General features: G+C 46.8%; 1 protein-coding gene across 3 annotated transcripts in view; it reads right to left on the bottom strand.

The window, feature by feature from the left end:
• Nucleotides 1–25,569, bottom strand: part of RNF213 (ring finger protein 213) — a 3,248,263-nt gene that overhangs the window by 1,257,972 nt on the left and 1,964,722 nt on the right. For all 3 annotated transcript variants that reach the window (XM_069655189.1, XM_069655190.1, XM_069655188.1), the window contains exons 27-29: nt 17,067–20,660; nt 16,806–16,942; nt 16,176–16,271 (exon numbers count right to left, since the gene is read on the bottom strand). In XM_069655189.1, coding sequence (XP_069511290.1) covers nt 16,176–16,271; nt 16,806–16,942; nt 17,067–20,660 — 3,827 coding nt within the window. The remainder of the gene's footprint in view (nt 1–16,175; nt 16,272–16,805; nt 16,943–17,066; nt 20,661–25,569) is intronic.

The following is a 25,569-nucleotide window of genomic DNA, read 5'->3' on the forward strand; positions in this document are numbered from 1 at the left end:
TGGTGCACCTAAAACTCTAATAATAACCTTTCCTTCCCCTTTATATATTGCTGAAGTGCCATTTTGCTCGGTTTTCACTAAAGTACTGTTGATGCTAAAGTGTTGCCTTGCTTAACTTGTTCACAATCCAATTGGGAAGTGTTGCTGGTATGCTTAAGAGGCAAAACCTGTATAACTTGTTCTTTCCCTCCCTCTGAAGTAATTGTTAGAGTGCCATTTCTGCTTAGTTTAACACTGTGCCGTTTTGCTCAGTTTTCACTCTTGCTCAAACTTGTCTACAATTTAAATAGGGAGTTGTGTATACTTTTCCTGACTGTTCTAACTTACTTTAGTAATAGTGATTTGTGGGTGAACATCAGAGTGTGTTAAAAGAAATATATATTCTTTCTGATAGAAAGCTTTGGTCAGTGTTTCCTTGTTCCATAGTATTGTAGTACTATTGTGTAAACCCTGAATACTGCTCATCTCGCTCTAAATCTTTGTGGTACAGACTGAAACCAAAGGGGATTTATTGCATATACCTGTAGTCTTAATCTTCTGTAGTGCTCCCTAAGGGAACTGCATAGGATTCTGCCTAACATCCTCCTTGCAGAGGTGATGGCCACGAGGAAAGCTTTCTTCCATGAGAGGAACTTGAGAGGGGCCTGATGCATAGGCTTGAAGCCCCCCCCTCACCCCCCATCAGCCTAGTCAGCACCACATTGAATTCCCACGCCAGGGTAGGTGACTTCGATGATCTAAACAGTCCCTTGAGGAACCCCTTGACGAGACGGTGGGACCAAAGAGAAGACCGTCCTGGAGACCTAGTGTAGGGCGAGATAGCCGCCAGAGAAGGGCGCCAGCCCGTGTTAACCAAGGACAACAAGTATGGAAGAATTTGCGGGGCCGTGACCCTCGGAGGGTTGATCTTCTGCGTCCAGCACCACGTTGCGAAACGTTTCCACTTGTGTCCGTAGCGCCTTAAAGAGTCAACAACGCTTTTGCCCTGGCAAGGACTTCACTTCAGTCCGCCGGCAGCTCATACCCTCCGAACTCTAAGACTGCAGGAGCCAAGGCTTCAGGTTCAGCAGACCTGGGTCATGATGTAGGACTGTGCCTCCTTCTCTGCCGAGAAGATCCGCAAACACCTGCAGCTTGACCGGCGGCAATGACAGGCTGAAAAGATCCGGATACCGAATCGGCCTCGGCCACACCAGGGCGTCGAGGATCATACTGCATCGGCACTGTGAGTTGATTGATGACTCGTAGCAGGAGAAGCAACGGAAGAAAAGCATACAGGAACAAGGAAAATGCGCCCCCCCCCCATACTCCCTGGCTGGAGGAACCTGCTGGCGTACCTCCGGCACTTGGCGTTCATCGCCGTCACAAACAGATCGATTTGGGGTCTGCCCCGTCTGAGGAGGAGGCGGTCACCTTGATCCTGTCAAAGTTCCCACTCGTGGCAAGAGCGCAGCTCCCTGATGAGAGTCGGCGACGGTGTTCTTTATTCCCGCCAGGCGAAACGGAATGAGGAACATCCCTTGGGTGACGGCTCAGCGCCACAACTTCTGCCCCTCTCTGGAGAGCACTGGGGATCTGGTGCTCCCCTGCTTCCAGATGTAAAACATTGTGGTGGTATTGTCCATGAAGACCCAAACCACTTTGCCCTTGAGTGAAGGAAGAAATAACTTGAGGGCCCAAAACACTGCCGCAGACACGCCTGGTCGACGTCCCCTTTTCGACTACGAAAAACAAAATGCAATACTCCGCAGTGACCACTGGATGTCGGACCTATGCACAGCATGTGATTCTAAGCAGATTAACAAACATCAGAAATGACATTATGCAGAGCAGCAACTTGATGGTCCTCATCGTGGCGATCTTCAGTGCTAACAGCCGTTGCACCTTGCCAAAGATGGTCGCTATCCTCTCCTCCGATGGAGCCACCAGGCAGGACACCGTGAGGAGCCTGGATCCCAAGAACAGTGCGTCCTGCGATGGAGTCAAGCAGGACTTTGCATAATTCACCGAGAACCCCAGGTCCCTCAGCAACCGGACGGTCATCGCCGTGTGATAGACGGCAATGTCCCTCGACTTGACCTGGATGAGGCAGTCATCAAGGTAAGGGTGCACATGAATTCCCTGTAGTCGCAGATGGGCTGCCACCAGAGCTGGGCACTTCGTGAAGACTCGGGGTGGCGACTTTAGTCCGAAGGGAAGAGCCTTGAACTGGTAGTGCTTCCCTTGTACGACGAAGCGCTGGAACTTGAGATGCTTTTCATGGATGGGGACGTGGGACAGAAAGCCTCTCTCCTCCCGTTGGCCAAGCACGTGCTGCATCGTGACCATCCTGAATATTTGGGACTTGATGTACTTGTTGAGTCGTCGTAGATCAAGAATGGGCCTCCAGACCCTGATCTTTTTTCTTACGAGAAACTATTTTGAGTAAACCCCCTTAGTCGCTTGGGAACCAGCTCTATCGCCCCTTTTTTAACATGGCCCGAACCTCCTGCAGCAGCTGACGGATGTGTTGTTCCTGTCAGGCCACCGGTGGTATTCGTCGACACTTCCGTTGATAGGCCAAAGTGTGTCCGTGGGCAAGAGCGTCCAGCACCCATCAATCAGTGGAGATGTTCTCCCATGTTAGGCAGAATCCTGTGCAGTTCCCTAAGGGAAGATTAAGACTACATGTATGAGCAATAAATCCCCTTTGGTATCAGTCTGTACCACAAAGATTTAGTTGGTAGCTGTGGCTAAGCATTCAGACTTATCTCAAGAGGGAGATGAGCAGTATTCAGGGTTTACACAAAAGGACTACAGTACTATGGTACAAGGAAACACTGACCAAAGCTTTGTATTAAAAAGAATATATATATTTATTTAAAACACATAAATCACAGTTATTAAAGCAAGTTAAAATCAGTCAAGAAAAGTATACACAACTCCCTAGTTAAATTGTAGACAAGTTTGCAAACAAGTGAAAACTGAGCAAAACGGCACAGTGAAAACCAAACAGAAATGGCACTCTATCAATTTCTCACAAGGGAGGGAAAGAACAAGTTATACAGGAATATACTCATAGTCACCCTAGTAGCACTTCCCAATAAGATTGTGAACAAGTTTAGCAAGGCAGTACTTTAGCATGTATAATACTTGGGTGAAAACCGAGCAAAATGGCACTTCACAAGTTTTGAAGGTGGGAAGGAAAAGGTGGTTAAATTAGGTGCACCAACACATTTCTAGGTGAGAAGCATTCTAGAGAAGGCAGATTTAACCAGAGTCAATAGGCCTGTGCCAGAGTCAGTGGTACAGGGCAAAGTGCCCAGGAGAAAAATGTTCTTGTAGCTGCAGTCAAGTCTTTGTTAAACGATTCGAAAAGGTGGTTGCAGAAGGTGAAAGACAATGTTAGAGGATAGGAGCGGCCAACCCAACAGGTAGGTAAAGGATTTAACACATCTTTAGCGCTATCAAACGAAAAGGGAGGCCTGGCGGAAAAAAGTACCTTAAAATGAAGAAGAGGCTTCTGCAGTGGCGGTTGTTCCTGGTAGTTCCTGCAGTTCGGGAGATCCAGCAGAAGAAGAGAGGCTCTCATCGTGGAGGAAGGTTCGAGTTACTGCACTACCCAGGGATGAAACCAGACGCATTGCTGCCAAACGAAATAAAAGGTATGCTCCTTTAAATCGTGGTTCCGGGTGGACGGGTGCCTGGCTAACCGGTCTCTGAGTGCAGGGCACTGGCGATTCCACCAAGGCAGGTCCGGGAAGGCGATTGGCAAACTGGTTGGCCCCACCAGCTCAAGGGAAGAAGGCTCTTGCAGATGAAGATCCTCTCTCGTCGAGTGGAGAAAAGTGGTGAGACGCTGCAGCAGGGCTTCACCGGTGGTTCAGTTGATGCAGATGTCTTTGGCTTCTCTCCTCTTCGGCTTCTTAGTTCCAGTGGCAACGTCTTGCTCTTCCAGTCTTCAAGACCCTGCTTTTATGCAAAAAGATCCCCATTCATACAGCCTAGCTGTCACTCACACAGTGGAGTGGTCATCCTGGCGGGAGACCCTCCAGCCTATCAGGGCAGAGTGCGACATGGGTTACTGAGGCAAACCTGTCCAGAGGTCCTACTCCCCCTCCCACACAATGGCTCCACCCCAGACTCAGTGGCGCCGAAAGGAGGGCTTCTTGGCAGAAGCCCGCCAAAAGGACGAACAAAGGATCCCCGACTGGTTAGGATCTTAGAGAAAGACACGAGAAAGAATTTATATAAAAGTTCTGCCAAATAAAACCTACCGGAGTAAAGTTAATATAAAATAAACCAGCGGTATGTTAGAGGCTGTCAGTAAATGTGGTAGCCTCGAACAATGGGAAAATCTCATAGGAAAATATTTGCGGTCGAATATTTTTGGTAGTAACTACTGCCACCAACCAGAAACTTAAGATGGGGACTGTACGGTACCCTCTCAAAAATGAACATAAGGGAAAAACTATTAACCCTTTCCAGTACCTCCATAGTAAGATGGGTTGTACTGGTTTTGCTCATAAAGATTGACTAGTAAAGTCAATGGGGACTTTCCATGCCCTGGGAGACAGTAGTCAGTCCCAGGGTATTGAGTCTATGTTTGGGGGTCGCTACGACACCCCTGTGTCACTGCACGGAGGGTGCTGTGTAGCACATGTGGATAAAGATGGTTCCTATGAGGGTGAGATAAACCCCATAGACATTAAACACAAAAATAGCCTAGAACACACATAGCAAATATGCCTAAGAGTGGGAAAAAAAGAGTCTCTTAGCAGGAGAAAAAAACAAACCATTCAAATCCAGCAAAGCTGCTGGGGGACTCTATAGGTAAGGAAAATTAGCCATAGAATGAGAATTCTACCTAACATCCCACACGCTGACTAAATTCGCCAGCTGTCCTCCCACCAAGGTGCAGGGGTGGGGGGCAGACGTCTTGGACGGTTCAGTCGTGCATGGAGGCTGGTGCGCTGCCCTGGGAGCCTTGACAAAGACGGCGGCCACCTCTGAATGCCTTGGAGGGACCCCTGTTGGCATAAAGGGTTGTGGAATGGGAAGGTTGGCGGTAAGAGGACAAGCGCCTGCCGAAACCCTTCGGAGACCTGCTCGACTTCCCTCCTGAGGAACGAAAGGACGGACGGTGCTGTTGCAGTATGCCCAGGGCATGAGCCGTCTCCATGTCGGTCTTGATGGCCTGGAGAGATTCATCGACGGCCTTTCTGAAAACATTGCCTCAGTCAAACAGCATGTCCAGGACCCTCACCTGGACCTCTTGTTTAAAGTTGGTGGCCTGAGCCACAACGATTAGGGCAAACCCTGTTTCCCATCTGTCAGAACCTAGTGTCCGCAATGTCCAGGGCCATGGTGATGGCGTGGTCCTACGCCACCTCGCCTTCCTGAAGTATCTCCATTGCTGCAACCGGTTTGTCATCGGGGAGGAAATCCAGGAGTGGAGCCATCTTTTACCAAAGCTCCCGGGTCGTACCTGGCCATGATCAATAAAGCATTGCCCGCCTTGATCGTCATTGCCGCTGAGTAGATGACCTTTCTACCCACGGAATCCAATTTCTTCCCCTCGCTGTCCGGGGGTGCAGATGCAGAGGACGAGTTTGATTACTTCTTCCGAGCGGCCGCTGAGACCACCGAGTCCGGCGACGACTGACTGCAGACATTTTGGGTGCAGACTCCAGCACCCGGTATTTCTTCTCTAACTAGTCTCTCTTCGCCGGGGCTGAGGTGGGGTTCTTAAGAAGCGCCAGTCCCTCATCCCAGATGTCGTCTAGAAGTGGCACAGACAGGATGGTCTTCCTTTTCGCCTTCCGGCGCTGATAAAGGAAACCCTCCTTTTCCTGCGGGTTGAGTTGGAAAAGTTCTGACGCCTGGGCGATCATGGAATGAAAGCAGCCCACTTCGTCTGGCGGAGAAGCTCTCGGAGATGTTGAGATGCCACCATCTGTGTCTGTCGTCGCCGTGTCCGTATCCCTAGGGGGGATCGGGGGGGCAATGGTGGCTGGAGTGGAGGTGTAGGGTGTTTCCTCTTCTTATGCGGTGGTGGCCCCGGTGTCAACGGGGTCAGCGCCGGAGGTGTCGGAGGTGCCGTCGGCATCCTTCTCTGAATCTCCGACACCAGAGTGTTGAGGGTCGAAAGAATGTCATGCGATAGATCTCTGGGAGGTGCCTGGGGAGTTGGCCCCTGTCCTCGTCCCCACGGACGTCTTAGTCGTCGTCATCGCCTCCGGACGACAACACCTCAACGTTCTCGTTGTCATCGTCCCCACCCTCTTCCGGGATGGAGTGGACGGAAACTATGTTCTCTTTGTCAGAAGAGGAGATATCTGTGCCCTGGAGCTCTTCCACACCCCCTTTTTTGGGTCTTGAGGGGTCGGTATCGGGCTAAGGTCCGGCACCCTCTTCTCCGGAGTCTTTTCTACTGGCTTAGCCGAAGCCTACGGCCTGGGAGGAAGAGCCACACTGGCCGCCACAGGGTACCCCGGACTCGGTCAGCCCCTTTTGCAAGGGAGGCCACAACTAGCTCGATAGTGGTGGATGACATAGCTTGGGTCACCTGGGCCTTCACAGGCAGGTCGGCCATCTTGTCCTGCTTGGCCTTCTCCGGTTTCTCCCGCAGTTTCCTCGGGGTAGCAGACTTTCTCGTCGACAAAGAGCTTGAGCAATGGCTGTTGACCGAGTCCGATGGTGACGATGATCGCAGCCTGGCCATCGCGGGACCCGCTTATGCGGCGACCCGTACAGCAGCGGACTCCCAGTGCTTCGCCTTATCTTGGGCCCCCATGGGTGGAGCACCCTCACAGGACTTAGAAGCCTGCTCTGACTGGCTGGATCCAGATGAGGCATGCGACTGAGAACCACACGGGGTAGAGGCCCTGGTTTGAAGCCACGCCGCCAGTCTGGCGTGTCGATCCTTCACTTTGTGCTTGGGAAAGACACGGCAGATCTCGCAATCGTCCTCCTTTTGTGTCGGGTGAAGACAAAGGCACTGGGAATGCTGGTCATCCATAAAAATATTCCTCAAACCGCAGCTGGTGCAAAGCTTGAATAGGGATCCTTTCTTCTACTCTGCCACTCTCCGGCATGCGGTGTATGGCCGATGGCCTTCTGGAAATTTCAAAGAGAAACACTTGACGATTCTGCCCTTGAGGGGTGATGAAAGATGCTGACAAACAGATCCCCGTTGGTCGGATGAGGAAGCAATAGAGCACACAGGCTCGATCAAACAAAAATAGGAATATCCTAGCAAAAAAGCACAAAAAAACGCAGAAAGCTCTAAGAGCGAAACGCAAGGACTCCCAACACTTGGACGTGCGGTAAAAATCTGAAGATGGCTGCCAGAGGAGTGGCTTAGGGAGAAGGCAGTCATTGGCTGGGGGCAGTATGGCCCAGAGCTTAGTGATTGGTTTATAGGAGAAAGACAGTTTATAAACAAAAGTGAAACCAGTTTTTCTTTTACCAAGGATTCCCAGCATCACGGGGAATATTCATGAACAGAACCCCATGCTGGAGAACTATCATATTTGAGTCTGTGTCTTGTTACCATGCCCGTCTCACAAGAGGTAGCTCCAGTATATTCTAGTACCTTCTGTGGGACAGAGGGTGTGTCTGTGGTGCTTCCCTGAGACTTTTCAGTGTGTTTACCCCTATAGAGTGTGGCTTTTGAGATTTCGACGTATGTTTCTGTGGTCGCAAAACACCCATCGAATGACTTGGCTGCCTGTCAAGTGGCACCGGTTTTGTTTTTTCGCCTTGCACAAAACACGGGTGCGGAAGCACAGTGGGCTTGTGACATGCAAGGTTGGTAGGACGCAATGTGCCTTCCACTGGTGTGCAGCATTTTGACACATCAGTTGAAGAACGGCTCGAGGTTCAGTGTGCGTGTGTATCTTTGTCGCCAGGAGTCTTCCCCATTGCAGCGTGATGAGACTGCCTTTCGGGGCTGAGGACTGACACGCAGGAGCCATAGGTTATCTTGAAATGTCTTCGGCATCCGAAATGGATCCGTCACTGCCTTGGCCTTCTTGATCTGATTAAAACGCGATGGTATGGGTTTCTGATTCGGCCATCACAGTATGAGCCCCCTTACATTTGGTGTGTCGTTCTTTAAGTGTTTTGGTCCTAAGCAACTTACACAACGCTCCTCTGGATGGTCTCGGGGAGGGCTGTGGTTACTGTCTTTCCACGGGAACTTTCTATAGCAAGAAGGACAGAATTTAAAAGGAGGTCTCTCCATTGTGAAATGTAAAGAGAAAGGCAACTACACAAAAGCAGTGTATAAAGATATGAAATGAAGCATTCTCTAATAGATAATCAGTCGCCCCAGTCTGCTTAGTGCAAGGCTGAAGCCTGGTGCAGGCCGAAGCCTGTCACCAAATTGGAAGATTTGTTGAAATCAACAGTCGAAAGGTCTTCAAAAATGCTTGTCAAAACGCGCATCGAACTGCGACTGTTGAAAAGATGTTAAAAGTTATTAACTATCATTTCCAAGATGGCCGTCGGGGTGAAGAGACGTGAACGAGACGCTCTCCGCCCGGGCCGCAGACACCGAGCACAACGAGTCCTGCAGCAGAGACCAGTTTGGGTTAAGGACCCTCCTGCGAACGGATAAAACCCCCCCAGCGGGTCCCCCCAGCCCAGGGCCGCTGTAAAGGCTTGCACGGAGCGTGGAGCGAGCAGCCCCTCACCCATCGGGAGAGATCGAGACCCAGCGTGGAACGGAGGAGGGATAGGCGACAGGAGGCGGACCTGAGGCCCGACAGCGGACAGAGGGGCCCGGCGGTCGTTCCCCCTCCCCGCACACACAGCACAAACTCAGGGCCCCCACTGCAACAGGTCAGCAGAGGCATCGACTACGGGGGGCGGCTCTCCCCCTGTTGCCCTGGAAAAGCGGGAATCCACGGTGGGCACCGGAGACGGGCAGTGCGACGTGCGGAGAGCAGAGGAGAGCCACAGCGACCGGGCGGTCGGGGGCCAGCACGGGTGCTCCACGGCCTGGACGAGCGAAAGTCCGAGGCACGGGCAGACCGCTCCAATTGCAGGAGCGAGGCTCGGCCGGAGGCCCCGGGAGCGAGTAGCTAAGGTGAGATCCAGGAGGGAGGAATCCAAGGCGGCCCAGGGATATAGCAGTGGAGCGGAGAGCGGGGGCGGGCGATGCATTTTCCAAGCGCTACGATAAAAGGGAGACACCCCTCCTGAGGGGGAGGGGGGGGACATATACCTCACAGAACATAACCCTGCAAGGGTGGCCAACCCAGGGGAAAGCCACAGGAGGGGAGAGTAATATCTGCTCCTCCAGAAGGACACAGAAGTAGGGGTGGCCCCCCCCAGCAACCTCCCAGCCTCACAACCGAAGCGAACGCATATGGAACAAGGGCACAATAAAGCAGCAAAGTCACCCATGAGAGCGCATTGAGGAGGGGGCGAGAGCTCCCGCCCCCAGACCACCATACCACAGTAGGCCACCCGCCACCCTGCAAACCAGCATCTACAAGAGGCCACCCCCCGCAATTATATAAAAGCACATACAGGGAACCTCGACAAATAAGAACGCCCCCCTGGAGAGTCCGCCCAAATAAAAGGGGGAAGGAAGGTCTGGGAATAGATTAGCCCACAACAGCTCGTGGGGAACGGGCCACCGGGTGTGCACGTGAAAACTAGAATGCACAAGCACAGTCCCACCCAAGGGCAAACCACTGCATATACGTAAAAGAATAAAGCACCCCAAGAAAGATACTACACCATGTCAAGAGCTAAAGGGAAAGGCAACGCTGCACTACAGACACCACAGACCTCAAAACAGGACGCAAGCATCCTGCACATGTGGTCAGCGGACAATTCGTCACAATCTAAAGGCAACACCCAGGAAGATCACAAGGAGAGGGTGACACCCGTTCACACCATCAGCAGCCTCCCTCGAAGGAGGATATGCAAGCTTGGTTTCAGGATTTACAAGACAAATTCATGTCCACTGTACAGGAACAATTCAAAACCATGAAACATGACATGAAGCAGGTAGTACAGGACATCAAAGTAGATATGGCCAAGTTGGAGGAAAGAACGGACATAAATGAAAGAACACTTCAGAATGTCGTAGAAGAAACGCAACAGGTTAGCGAAACACAAGAACACCTGGTGAGACTCAACCACAATCTGGAAATACAATGTGAGGACCTGGAGAACCGCTCCAGACGGTCCAACATACGCATCAAAAACATGGCTGAATCTGTCCTGGATAAGGACCTTAAAATGGCAGTAAAAGAAGTGTTCAGAGATGTTCTGGATGCCCAAGATACAGAAGTAATAGGAGTAGACCGCGTCCACAGGGTGGGGCCGAAGAGATCGGGGGCACCGGGAGAAAGACCGAGAGACGTCCTGGTGGCCCTCTCCTCTTACCCACAAAAAGAACAGATATTGAGGAAAGCAAGAGAAATGGAGCATATCAGAATGAACGGACAAGAAATACAACTATATCAAGATTTAGCTCTGGTGACCCTGCAAAAAAGAAGGGCAATGGCCCCGCTCGTCAGGGCACTGGTGGAGAAAGAAATCCGCTATAAATGGACCTTCCCATTTAGACTGATGTTCACATGGGAGGGAAAACAGAGAAGAGTGACCACATGGGAAGAAGGCCTCAATATAATGGGCATCCAGGAAGGGGAAGAGGAATCGGAAGCACCCAAAAGAAGGGCAGAACAATCGAGACAACCGAGAGGCTGGGAAACAATCAAGCAGAGGAGGCCAAATACAGGAGGGGAAGGCCGCAAGAAGCTATCATGAAAGAACCTGAAAAGTGGAACGACAAAGACACCAGATAGCGACAAATACAAGAGGACCCCGCCGGGGGCGGGAAAAAAGAGATGATCTGCTACTAACTATACGGAGATGGCGGCCCGGAAAGGACCCTCCGTCTTGGAATTCGGTAAGGACAGATGAGAATGTGCGGTTTAGGATTCCCCACAAAAAATTCCCAGAGGATAAGGAGGGCAGGAAGCGAAGAGCGCAACGCCCTAGCATCAGTAGGAACCCTTGCCCTACTCGGGGGCAAGTTGTTTGGTTTTTTGGTTAATCAGTTGGGGGGGGGGAGTTACAGCGAAGCGGTGGGGGGGGGAGCATGAAACAGGAGAAATGGGCAAGCTCGGGGATCAAAATGCAATGAATGAAGACATAACATGATGGGGGAGATACGGATCTTAACATTCAATATTAGGGGGCATGAACCACCCAACGAAACAGGCAAAATTGGAGAAACAGCTCAAAAGGGAAAGAGCAGACATACTTATGCTCCAAGAGACACATATTAGAGCGAAAGATAAGCAGAAAACCCGCTACAGGATATGGGCACAAGCCACTTCTACTGAAAAAAGAGCGGGGGTGTTGATAGCGATAAGGGAAGGGGGAGGCGCCAAACTGGAAAATATTCTTACCGACAAAAAAGGGAGGTATGCCTTTGCTAATGTGGTGCTAGAAGGACACTCCATCACCTTGGCATCAGTATACGCTCCAAACACGGGGCAGGATGGCTGCCTTAAGGATCTACTGGGGAAACTAGAAGGCTTTGCAAGGGGGAGGGGGGGGAAGTGATCCTGGGAGGGGATCTCAATATGGCATGGAATCCTCAATTAGATAGGAGCACAGGGAAGGTGCACGGCCAAGGGACGCCCTCAAAACGCCTCAAACAACAGATAGACCACATGGCCCTAAGCGGTGTGTGGAGGGAACTGAAGGGGGAGCAAAGGGGGTACACGTACTTCTCTTACGTACACAACTCTTGTCTAGGATTGATTACTTTTGGGTTTCAGTGGGGCTCATGGGAAAGATTCAGGGTATGGAACTTGGAGCAATAGCATTTTTGGACCATGTCCGGTTGTGGCTCGAGTTGGACCTCCCGGGGAAATCAAACGGGCTCTGGAGGTGGAAGCTACCCCAAGATCTAATCAAAGACCCGATAGCAGGGGAATCCATAAGGGAAATGATAGAAGAATACTTCACCCAAAACGACACGGGGGAAGTCTCCTTAGGCAGTCTAGGAAGCGTTCAAAGCAGTTATCCGGGGGAAATTGGTGGTGATGAAAATCACGAAAGAGAAACAGAGGTACCAATGGGAAAATAAACTTGAGACCTCAATAGCAGAAATACAAGATAAAATAGTGTCCCACCCTACTAGAGCATTAAGGAAAGCATTGAAACATACGCAGGACCAACTAGACATGCTGCGCACAAAAGGAGCAGAGAGAAACCTACTTTATCTTAGACAAAGATATTACATAAAAGCGAACAAAGCAGACAGACTCCTAGCAAGGCAAATCCGTGCGAAACAGAAAGACATTACGATCAAGAATATATGTAACTCAAAAGGGGAACTTCTGTCGCGCACACATGATATAGGGGAGGCATTCAGGGAATTCTATCAGAAATTATACTCCACAGATCTCCCGCATGAAAAAGCACAGGATGCATATCTGGAGTCTCTCCCCATCCCCCAAATTTCAGATGAAGATAGGCAGGCCCTGGAGAGCCCGATAAGAGATGAGGAAGTCAAGAAAGCAATAATAGATCTCCCACTAAACAAAGCACCGGGCCCCGATGGCTTCACGGCCCGTTCTATAAAAAATACGCTGACCAACTAACCCCAGTTTTAACAAGTCTTCTAAACTCATTCAAAGATAATGGCAACATGACTCCCACAATGAATGAATCAAAGGTGCTAGTCTTCCACAAAAATGGGAAAGACCCGACTAACCCTGCCTCGTATAGACCAATCTCCCTTATAAATTTAGATGCAAAGATCCACACAAAAATCTTAGCCGCAAGGCTGTCCCCGCTTCTCCCAAGGGTAATCAGTCTAGACCAATCAGGCTTTATCCCGGGTAGACAAACCCATGACAACCTCAGGCGCCTCATCCACTTAGTGCAAAAGATAGGCATAACCCACACCCCGGCGATACTAATCTCGGTGGATGCCGAAAAGGCCTTCGACTGGGTGGAGTGGTCGATGTTGTTTAAAGTTCTAAAACGCATGGGATTTGGGGAACAATACATGGCAAGCGTAAAAGCGAACTATAACTCCCCCATAAGCAGAGTCGCCATCAACGGGGAGGTAACAGAAAGGGTAAAAATCACAAGGGGAACTAAACAAGGCTGCCCGATCTCCCCGTTGCTGTACGCAATATTTCTCGAACCCCTTCTAATGAAAATAAGGGAATCCACCCACATTAAGGGGATCGAAATGGCAGGAATGCAACACAAAGTCATAGCATATGCGGATGACATGCTAATAGCCATAGAAGACCCAGGGAGAACGTTAGCGGTGGTGGTGAGGGAGCTGAAAGACTTTGAGGATATCTCAGGTTTAAAGATAAATAGGAAAAAATCAGAAATCTTAATACTGGTGGGAGATAAGGGGGAAATAGAAACAGAAGCCAAACTATTGGGGCTGAAGATAGCAGTAGAAGGCATAAAATACCTGGGGATAACCATTACACGTAAGGTAGACCAACCGTACGGGGAAAACTATCCGCATCTACTAGCAAACATACGCAGAGACATGACTCGATGGAACCCACTGATGATCTCTTGGTGGGGCAGGATACAGTCGGTCAAGATGACCATCCTCCCTAAGCTTCTTTATTACGTCCAGGCCCTACCGGTGGGAGTCCCCAGCACCTTCTTCAAATCACTATCCAAGGAGATATCGTCCTTTATATGGAAAGGGAAAACCCCGAGAATAGCCAGAATTATCCTGACCGCACCAACCAGGGAAGGGGGGCTTGCGCTCCCCCATTTTAGAAAATATTACCACGCGGCGCAACTAAAGGTGCTTCGGGAATGGATGGGGGAAAACCCTCAGCAGATCTGGGCAAAACAAGACAGGGCAGTTGCGAGAACACCGTTGGCAGAACTGCTCTGGAAATCGAGACACTACAGACACCCCAACATAGGGATAAGCGAAATAATGAAGACAATGGAGGTGTGGGATAGCCAAACCCATAAAGGCATAATGTCTACCATGCTTGGCCCTTTCACGGCGATATGTCGGAACCCCCAATTCCCTCCGGGGATGGAACGAGTGGCATATGAAAGATGGGAGGAGGCAGGAATCACGAAAATAGGGAAATTGTTTTGGGACAATGAAATCAGGCCACATGAGTCCTGCTACCCTTGCGCATCACTTACCAAACGGGAAAAGTACAGATACAAGCAACTCAAGCACTGACTAAAATCCCCAGAAATAACGACAGCAGCTACCAGAACCCTCACGGCGTTCGAGAAATATGTCATATCCAATTCTGGGGCGAGGAAGTGGACATCGACACTCTACACATTCAGAAACACGCAGGGTGAAGAAATCAAATGGTCATATATGATCAAGTGGGGAAGGACATTGGGGGAGGAACCTACGAAAAAACAGTGGGAGGATCTGTGGAATTTTGATCCCCAAGATGCTACGATCAGCACAGACAAGGGAAATGTGGATCAAAATTGTAACACAATGGCACTACACCCCAGAAAGGTTGCATGCGATGTTCCCCAAAACATCAAGTCAATGCTGGAGAGGGTGCGGTGAAGTGGGAACGTGGAAACACACTTGGTGGGAATGCATAAGGGTACAACCCTTCTGGGAAGAGGTGAGGGGAGAGATGGGGAAGATGTTCCCAGAGGTGAACCAAATGGGAGAGGAAGTGTGGTTGTGTGGAATAAGAGATGACATTGCAAGGAAATATAAAAAGACACAATGGAGAAGCTTTATGGGAATGCTCATCGCTGCATGCACACGATTGCCCAAAACTGGAAAAAGAAAGATACCCCAATGACATTTACGTGGCTCCAAAAAGTATGGGCCCAAATGGCGATGGAAAAAGTCACCCACACAATACAAGGTACAAGGGACATGTTTATGAAGGAATGGGGGGGGGGGGGGTTCAGGAATACCTCCAATCAGACTTTATGGAGCAATGGTGCCCCCATAACATCAAAGTGTCGGATATTTTCAGCGCTTAAAGAGATCCCCGAAAAGATGGACAATCGTGCCCCAAGTGGAGGGATGAGGGCGTTGGGGACGTGGGGGGGTGTGGTGTAGTGTAAGTTACAGTGTTGATATGTGTAAATGCAATAAAGATAAGTTTTTAAAAAAAAGTTATTAACTATCAAAGTAGCAGCGCTATGAATTCCCTGTATACACGACCAACCACAATGGTGGAAAAAAGCTATCTGAGGGACCTCAAAAGCGTGAGGGATCACAAGTGCAGTAGACGTAGGGATAATATTACAACACACTGAGTCGTCCCTTTTCAAACTCTGAAAACATGTGCAATACACTGTACCTACCACTAGATATCCGCCTAGGCAAAGCATGCGATTCTAAGCAGATGCACAAGCCTCAAATCTAGTTTACAGTGTTGGTCAGATGATATTTTACTAGACGTTTTACTTGCTTAGTGTGTACTTTAAAGGCCTAATAAACTATTGTTTACTTTTATACTTCCCTGTCTAACTGGACTTAATGGTGTTGCTCCGTGTGGACTCATTGTAGCCCTGGACCACTGCACACCCTTCCCGAGACTGAACCTTACCACCTTGATTGCGTTTGGCTAAACTCTGTGTCATCTGTTCACCATGATAGAGTGGTCTCCTAAAATCCTCCCCCCAGGACAGATTTTGGAAATCCCTCTTAATCACAGTAATCAATCTGACTGCAATCCAGATAAGCATCAAATCAGTGCATCTTACAAAATTAGCATGCATGGCCAATCCACTCCCTGTGGCTGAGTCTCCCAAATACTGCTTTGAGCTGATGAGTATGAACCTTGTTTTGTTTCTGGACTAGGGATTGGCTTTGGACCGTCTGTTATTTACAATAAGAACCCCTCACAGACACAGTGATCCTTGTTGAGAAAACCATCTGCTCGTCATTTATGCGTTGTGTACATCTGTGATCGCCCCCATTCACATAGTCTTAGAACTGAGAGCCATATTGTGTAACAGCATTGAGGAAATGTTTTAACAGAACAGACTGCAGTAACTTCGAGGATGCATGGACTATTATACTTGTAGAATTACTTGGATTCTTTGAATTTCTTTTAATTTTGCAAGTACCCAGTTATGTATTACTGTTAAAGTAATAAAAATCAATGATGCATATTTTTGAAAAAGGAAATCACACCACAAATTCAAGTGTCACATACTTTGCTGAGGCAATGAGATGAGCGCTCTGAGAACCATTTTCAAAGTCTGTCTGAATAATGAGGACTTTGCTGCCAGCAGACTCTCCAAAGAAGGTCCTACAAACAAAAAGAAAAAGACTTATGAATATGTTTGCCAGTGACAAGTATCAAACCCCTATGACAGTATATGCCTTCTGCTTCTAAGAAACAGGAACTGATCAGTCTTTACATTTTCTCCACAAGGTTCTGGTGATTCAAAAAGTCATATGCGGGATGCAGTATCTGAAGCTCCCTCCTTTTCTACTCACCGTAATCCCATTGTTTTTCTCACAGACTGGGGGACTGGTGTAGAGTGTGGAGCATGCTGGGCTGCGCATGCACAGTTCTATTCCCAACTGTTCTGTTTTCTGAGATGTTACTTAATATGGTTATGGTCCTAACACTAGGGAATGGCCTTTTCACATAGCTGAGAGTGGCTGAGGAATAGATGCATGACTTCTTCATTACATAAGTAAAATTCGACACCCGCCATTTACACATAAAACAATACAACTAAAAGGTCCATGTAAAGACCTATAGTCCATACATGGAGTGCATTCATGAAGAATAAGGGAAGGTTGAGAAGAGGCCATCAAAGGGTGAGAGACTGACCGTATTTCTTTAAGGAAGGAGTACTCCGTATCAAACTGCTGTAGAGAGAGAACAGAAATGCTTTGAACTCTGTCCTGCACTTCACTCTGCAAATTCTTAGTGTCTGCCGATGTCAGGAGACGAGAGAAAGTCGTAATCTTATGAAGAAGAAAAGTACATTTTGACTTCAGTGAATGGTGGCATTTCATAAATAAATAGTTCTTAAATTGGTATAATACAAATCAAATACATTTTAATGTAAATTAAAAATTAGAAAGTTACCTCAGTGAATGTGGCACAGCAATCTGTTGATGTACTAATGTGCGAGTAAAGAAACTCTCCAAGGGAATTGTGCTTCTGCTTTTTAAAATATTCCTGGGCCAGTTGTTTGGCCACAAAGGAACCTAATTTTGAGCTACTCAGTCGAATTACAGAATCTGGCGTGGCACAATTCAGCAAGACCGTCTTGGCTTCCTCCACTACTTTTGTCAGATCATCATTATCCTGCAACCACCGTTTCATCTTTTCAGTCACCTGCAAAATGACTGAAGCACAAGTATCTGAGTGATAACCAATGAAAACATCAGATGGGCTGTATGTCTGCTGGCCCACAAGCAGTTGCTCTGTCTTAATATCAGTGAAGTCTTTCACCCATTTCTTTACATCCATAGCAATTGCTCTTTGTTCCGTGGTCAGGACTGTGTTGATATCAAGATAGTGCTTCTCAAGTCTGTTGATAAGTGGAATCGGAAACTGTTTATACACAATGTCTTTTTCTTCAATGACTATCAACCGAAAATGGGAATGTACTCTGCATTTGACACGATGGGTGCCCAAGCCCAAGTCAACGTATTTCTGACCAGCCAAGTAAACATAGTACTGGTTGAGGGCATCATAGAGACTTTCATAGAGGTTTTGCAAGTTCAGCAAGATCACCATCTGTCCAGTTTCCATACAAATTTTCACACGATTGATGTTCCGACATATCTGGGTGTATTCTTGGTCTTTTGGAAAGCTAGACCCAAAGATTATCTCGGGTTGCTGTCTATCCTTAAAAAATGTTTGTTGGAGGATCTGGAGAGCTGCATAGTTCTTGGTCAAAACAAGTAAGTATCTGCACTCTCCATCATCACTGTATATGTTCTGCCAGACAAGATCAATAGTATTGATGCTATCAGGATAACGTTCTCCCCTCAAGATAGTTTTAAAAATGGACAAGGCATTAATGTCATCTTTTCCACTAAAATTGCGAAGAACAGCTTGTACTATCTCACATGTTGTGGGCTCTTTTTGAGAGGACTTAGTCGAAGCAAAAACCATTTTTATGAGGCTGTAGTAATCACGCAGCCCAAAGAACTCTTTTTTTTGTCTTTTTTGTGTTTTGCTGATCTGTTTGTATGCATCTGCAAACAACGAGAAGTAATTTTTAATCCGCTGGTGGACAAAATCATTTTCACAGCATATTCCTTTGGCACTTTCAATTAGTTCTCTTCTATCAGGGTCACCACGGCACACAAAAATACCACGGTTCATCTTTGCAGGGTCCAAGGCCCAATTCGAGATTCCGATAAACCCTACTTTTTTATATGGATGAGGTTCATCATCAATACATCCATCTTCCAAAAGTGGGTGCAGTGTTTTCAACGGCATTTTAGGAGAGTCTTCTGCCAGTCCAATTTCATCCAAGACAACTACCGAAACATACTCTTCCAGGTTCTTCCCTTTCTGGAAGCGAGCGCAATGATTGAACGTGCCGATAATCCCTTCAGGAGTGGAGTGAGGGCTGCACTGAAAGGACACTAGATGGATCTGCTTGAGCTGCCGGTAGAGATCATCACGTGATGCTTGGCCTTGCATGGCATCTGCCACTATGGTCTTGGCAAGGGACTTGGAGCTACCGGGCTTTCCAACTAGAAAGAGAGGGATTTTAAGCTCAATGCAGATGACCATCATAAACACATTCTCCTTCAAGGCGAGGTTCCTTGCAATAGTCTCCCTTAATCGTGCACCACTGAGGAAGAGGTCCTGTACTAAAGTTATGTCTTGCAGGATGTTTTTTTCTTCTTCATAGGGCACTGGAAGCAATTTGCAGAGGACTTTTCGGTACTCATCCTTTCTTTCCAAAGATGCATGATAACAAACACCAACAGCAAGTACAAGAGACCACAATACCTTATCTGTATTGATTGCATGTTTAGGCATGTTATTGTTCTCAAGGTACCTTTGTAAGTTAATTATCAACAGCTCACTGTGGTTGAAAAACCATTTGAAGACCTCCACACATCGCTCAACATCTCGCAGGCTGACGAAGCTGCATTCATCATTCCTTTGCCTCATGTAAGACTGAGAAACATAAAAGACATTGGTCAACAGAGTTACCTCACTTGCAGACAGTTTAATGGAGGGAGCCAGCCTTTGCACAATCTGATGAACGTACATCCTTTCTGTATCATTGTTCAGTTGTCCAAAATCCCAAACTAGGGGAACCATGCTAGGGGGCAAACAGTGAACACGGTAAACCAATTGTCTCAAAGGAATGGAGCCAAGCCTCTCTCTGGTCTCATCTGCTTTCACTCTGTATCCCAAGCCAGCAGACTCTAGACGTTTTATCATCTCTGGCGTGTGCTTCCTGTATGGGTTGCATGCTGCAATAATATGCAAACCAGTGTTGTCAGACAAGGGTTTACCTTCGACTGTTCGGTCACAAAGAACTTCTTTAATGCTGCTTACGGCTTCCGTTGTGTTAGCCTCATCAAAGAAGAGCACAGTGTCTAAAGAATAGTCTAATTTATTTCTAACAGCAATGGCTTCAGCTTCTTGTATTTTGGTATAAATCATATCAGCTGTTGTGCCTCCATGAACTTTCACAAGCTTCATGTTTTCTGTGGCAACACCACTTTTGTGCAACTCACACAAGTATTTTATAAGTCTGGTTTTCCCACAACCAGTTTCTCCCATGATGATGACCGGTATTCCACACCGGAACCTCATCTGAATGGCAAGAATCTTGAGAACATTGTCAGTTGTCAACTCATACGTGTCATCAGGATCCAGTGGCCAATTTATTCCAAGAACCATGCAAAGCTTCTCAATTTTCTCATGCCTTTTCAGGGAATCAAAGTCAACATTGAAGGGAACTCTCTGAAGCTGCAAGCCTTGATAGAGCTGTATGGTCATGATGTTGCTCTTGATAACCTTACCATTGACTGGATTGATGGCGTCAACACCTCCATTACTGTTGGGTTGCAGATGAAAGCCGATGAAAGTCATGGACTCATGGTCAGCATTGAAGAAAATATATGGATGAGGCTCAGACTCCCACTTTTTACGCATCAGAAATGGAGCCAGGTCCTCATCGGTAACTTCATCTAAATTGAAAGTTTGTCTCCCAGTGCTCTGATCCGAAATGCTTAAAGATGGTGTAGCAAAATCCTTGGCCATCAAGATCATGAAGTTGACTACAAAATTTTTGAATCCTTGCAATGTGTCTCCGACAAAATCTGGGTTGCAGAATAGTGAAGATTCACAGTCTTTCAACTGAAGATTCAAGAACCAGGCAAAGTTTCTCAGCTCAGACCACGTAGGATCCAGTATCCCACAATACATCAACAACAGCTGCAGACACTGAACAGTGGTTCCTTGCACTGAGCCAGTTATATATTGAAATTTATCCAGATTCTGTCCCTGATTAAACTGAAAGAGGTACTGGTACGGCCTCTGGAAGGCATCACTGCAAAATTCCTCATGGTCCATGCCAGGATCAGGGTCAATGTGGTCTTGGAGGTTCTCTGTCTCCATTTGCAGTACTTCTTTGGGGGCGCAGCAGGTTACTTTTGTGATAACATCCAAGAACCTGTACTGCAATCCATGGGAATTCTATGGGGAAGAGCAAAATAAAGCAAACATGAGTACAGGTTTAAGCCAAACAAAAATGTTTTCCTCTGAATTTGTACACTTAATTGTATACTTTCATTAGCCACTCATTTCAATTAGATTGCATAATAATCCTGTGTTACCTCTATCGGGAGATTTTTGTCTAATTTTTGCATAACCGTCTGGGGAGGGCAGAATAAGCATCTAACCTAATGTTAGCGGTTGTCAAACAGAAGAAAATACCAGACTCTGTAGTTGAGCAGTCCGGATAAACTCCGGATTAATTCTTGTGAAGGGAGGATAGCACAGGGGCATCGTGCTGGTCTTGAAAGCAAGACCACGCAGAGCAACAGAGGTTTGAATTCCGGATCTGTGCTTAGAAACCGAGCTCCGGTATTAAGCACGTTATAAAAAAAACAATACAATAAAAAATAAAAACTCTAGGAGGGAAAAGGCTGGTGTTAGGGAGAATTCTCATAAATGTGCTAATTCCCTTCACCTTAGAGACCCCAGCAACTTTGCTGGATTTTGAGGACTTGATTTTTTTACTTGGAAAGAGTGTGAGCCTTTTTTCCAACTCTTTCATGTATTTTGATCTGTGTTTTACTCTTGTGTTCTTGGATTATAGAGTTTTAGATAACTCCATAGGCATCATATTTTCATGTGTGTTACACAGCACCCTCAATGCAGTGACACAGGGATGTCTTTTAGACTTCCAAAAGGTTTAAATACCTTCTCTGGGATAAACTACTGCTCCCCAGAGAATGTTAAAAGTTACATTGACTTTACTAGTCTTTTTAAAATCCTAGACCCAGCACACACCATTTTCCTATAGAGTGCTGGAGGGGTTACCCTATGTCTAGAAACTCATGTAGCAGTCAAATTCTACCCTTTCCTATCGAAATGGCTGGTGGCAGTGGTTTTACAACAAACTAACATGATTTTTCCCAACCGCGAACACCGGTAGCTAAAAATCACAGGAGCCATGTTTTTCAAGATGCCGCCTTAAGCCCCTTTGTTTAAACAGGCCCCGGTCTCCTTTTTCTGCCATTTCTTTTTGGAAAGGTCCTTCTAGAGTTTGTCTCTGGGCGCCACACCAGGTTTGGTCCCTTGGTTCTTATGCCTTTGGCGGGCTTCAGGACTGAAGACCGCCTCTGGCGCCTGAGTGTCGGGGGTCGGCAGGAAGTGAGGCAGGTGCCCGAAACCCCCTGTGCCTAGTCTCCTAGGAGACCCAAATGCACTTTGGCATGATTGGCTGGCTGACTGTCCGGCAAGGACAGCCACCCTGCTGGGTGAGTGACAGCTACACTGTAATGAAAGGGAGAAAACTGTTTAAAAGGTGAGTCTCTTGGCTTGGAAGGCAGAGTCGACCACTGGAACAAAAGAACCGAAGACGAGCTGGAAGAGGGCGGCTGCTGCAACTCCTGGACCGTTGGTTTGCCCGGTGAAGCCCTGCTGCAGGTCCGAATCGCCAGGTTCATCTCGACAGAGAAGCCCCTTCAAGGACGACCTCTTCCTTTGAGTTGTGGGACCAATCAACTCTTAAGCCACTTGGATACCATTCTCAGAGCTGGTTAGGATTAACCAAGGGGAAGGACACCAGCTTGTGCGCTTGATGACAGCTACTCAAACCGAAGATCTTCCATTTTGCCAGCTTGTTTGACCCGTCCCCGTGCAGTGCAGGAGTGCCCCAACGTCCTCCCTCTTGTCCCCACGACTGAGGCTCAGGAACAGTGAGATCTGCTGGAACTCCCAGGAGCCAACGTCTTCAGCTTTATCTTTACTTCATATTAAGGTAGTGTGCCAACCCGATTGAAAGAACTTACCTCTCACGGTGAAAGTTTGTGAAACTTTACCCAACTTGCAGGCCTAATCAGCTTGTGACCCAACAAATGATTTTTTTTCGTACAAACTACTTCTAAGAACTTTGGCAAAGACTTTACCGTTTACTACAAGAACTGCTCTTTGCTATCCAAGACGCTAGCCCATTGACTTTGACCTAGGCCTATTGAACTGAATCGAGTCCTCCAGTGAACTGAAACTATTTGAACTGCCCAAGAAAGTATTTGTGATCTATTCCATTAACTTGTGCCTTTTACTCCCATTTAAAGTAATTGAAATGCCATTTTGCTCCTATTTCAGGGGAGCCTAATTTACTCAGAAATGGATTGGTTTGTATTGAAGTATATTTGTGTATGATATTAAGTTGCCTCCTTCTAGTGAATGTTTTCTAAATGACTGTGTAATAAATTAATAAGTGTTTTACCAAGAAACCTGGAGTGTAATGGTCTACTTGAACCACTGTGATTGTAAAACCTCTGTGTAACCTCTTTTATTACTCACATTCCCTTTTGAGATAGACCTGGCTTCTCAGCTCGCTACCACAAACTATGTAGTACAGACTTCTACCAAAGGTTGGTTTTGCTTACACCTATAGCCCTAATTGTATGTGGTGGTCCCAGACGGTACTGCATGCAATTCTGCCAAACAGCTGGTAGGGAGGCACAATTAATCCCAACAGACACCACTAAAAAATACATCATGCTGGCGTGTTAAAAAACATTTATAATGTTTTTCAGCTTTATAAGCGTTGATCAATATCTCATACACATACCTATATCGCAGAGCTCATGGATAAGAAATGTGCGAATTTAAGGAAACAAATTTCTAGACAGGAAAGGACAACTGATACAACAATATAAAAACTTAAGACGCACAAACATAAAATCTCATAAGGCTCTTGTATATAGCTAAATTATGCAAAGAGCATTTGCTCAAACAAAAACAGTTTCTTCTGGAGATGAACTAACTATCTGGGCAATACGAATCAATTGCCCATGTTAAACCCAATCCCAGAGGATACTTGGGTTATATTTTATTGAGAACCATTTTCAGATGACCATGATATGGAAGGCAAACCAGAATGAAAAAGACAACTTCCTGGGCTACACATTTTCAAATTTGTGATAAATAATAAGAACTATAAAAAAACAACTCTAGAGCAGTAGGCCCTGTTGGCCTATCAAATTCGACCATTAGAGTAAATGCCCCTTCTAGGCCGAAATACTGTACTCCCTCCTAGACAGCATAATAAATTCAAATATCACCCCTCTTTCCTGCTACCCATCATACCAATATAGAAGAAAAGGGATAGGTAAGATCCTCAGAGGTACCGCGCATATCACTAATAGATGTGACTAGCAATGTATTGTCTGCCCTGGTTTTAAAGGACATGAACAAATGGGCCATTGAAGTAGGTAGACTGAAAAAGGAGCTATCTGGTTTCAGAAGAGGTTTTGGATCAACCCTAAATAGGCTTCAGATGTCATACTTGTTCACAAGAAAAGGTAACATGCTAGTCTATTTAGCTTCCATAGATTTAAGTGCAGTTTTCGGCACTGTGAGAAGGCCACTCTTATGGCTCAAGCTAAACTAGTGGGCATCCCTGTAGGTCTTTTAAAAACATAATGTTGCACGACAATACCTCAAAAAAAGTAAGGTTGAACAGGCCGGGAAATGTATGAAGATCAATTGCTACTACGCTAGGCCTTCGCCAAGGATATGTGTTCGCTCCAATCCTATTCAACCTTTACTTATCAGACCTGGGGGAAGCAATGGAAGCCACCAACTTGTCGCCGATTAGATTTGGCACATCAAGAATCCCATTGTTATCCTAAACTCATGATATTATCATGTTGGATGCTACACCAATCGGCCTGCAACAGAAACTACATTCTTTCCAAACTTATGCAGAAGATAATAATTTGATAATAAATGCGGCAAAATCAAAAACCCTAGTTTTCACGTATAATAACAACCCTTTAAATTATCATGTTTCCCAATTTAAGGCCCCAGTTGAATTATGACCTTTCTCCTCATGTGCCTGTTTGGCAGAATCCTGTGCAGTGCCCTTAGGGACCACTACACACAATTAAGACTACACGTGGTAGTACAATTTCACCTTTGGTACAAGCCTGTACTACACAGAAAAAGTGGTAGCAGTGGCTGAGCAGCCAGACTTATCTCAAGAGCAAATGAGCAGTAGTAGAGATTACACAAAGGACTACAATTACTGTGACCTCAAGCAAACACTGACTCAAGGTTTCAGGTAAAAAAAATATAAGTACATTTATTTTTAAACCATCTGTTCATAAAACACTTCACTTCTATTATAAATTAAAACCACACTTCAAATATACTACACACAACCAAGTCCCCTTGTGCAGATCAGTTCAAGGTAAGTACATTGGATTTGACAGATCGGTGTTGTGAAACAAAGACTTTCCCGTGGGTTACTAGGCGATCACTTTTTGACAGTAATGAGAGTTCGGTCTTACGAAAGAAAGGCGTACCCGCGAGAAGAAATGTTACCGGAGTCAAACACACTTAGCACATGAATTAACAAGAGAATAGGGGATGAAAATCATAGGCAATACTTTTGTCAAGGCAGATAGAATCAGAAGATACTTTCTAAAACGTAGATAAAAGTCAATAGGCCTGTGCCAGTGTCAAATGGGAAAGGGGTCCTGTTGTCGAGGATCACAAGGTTAGAACAGTTCACGATTCGAGATTGCCAGGAGTACTTGGATATTGTCAAAAGCAGAAGCAAAAGTTATAAGAGAGAAGGAAGATAAGGACAAGCCTTGAGGAGAAAGGGTTCACCCCAATTCCTCAAAGTCGGACACAGTACCTTATTCGTTTGAAGAAAAGCTGGTGCTACGGCATTTGTTCCTGGTAGTTCCTGCAGACTCACGGTTCCTGTAGCTTCAGTCGTGGCAACAAGGAGGACGTCTGGATCGATCTGCTCTACCCAGCGATGAGGCCAGCAGCAGCGAAGCAACGGTGAATAAAAGGTACGCTCCTTTAAAAGAGGAGAGGCTCTTCAGATGGCTATCCGGACCACTACAGCAGT

This window comes from Ambystoma mexicanum, chromosome 3q, assembly GCF_040938575.1.
Source record: "Ambystoma mexicanum isolate Mex_15411 chromosome 3q, UKY_AmexF1_1, whole genome shotgun sequence".
NCBI lineage: Eukaryota > Metazoa > Chordata > Amphibia > Caudata > Ambystomatidae > Ambystoma > Ambystoma mexicanum.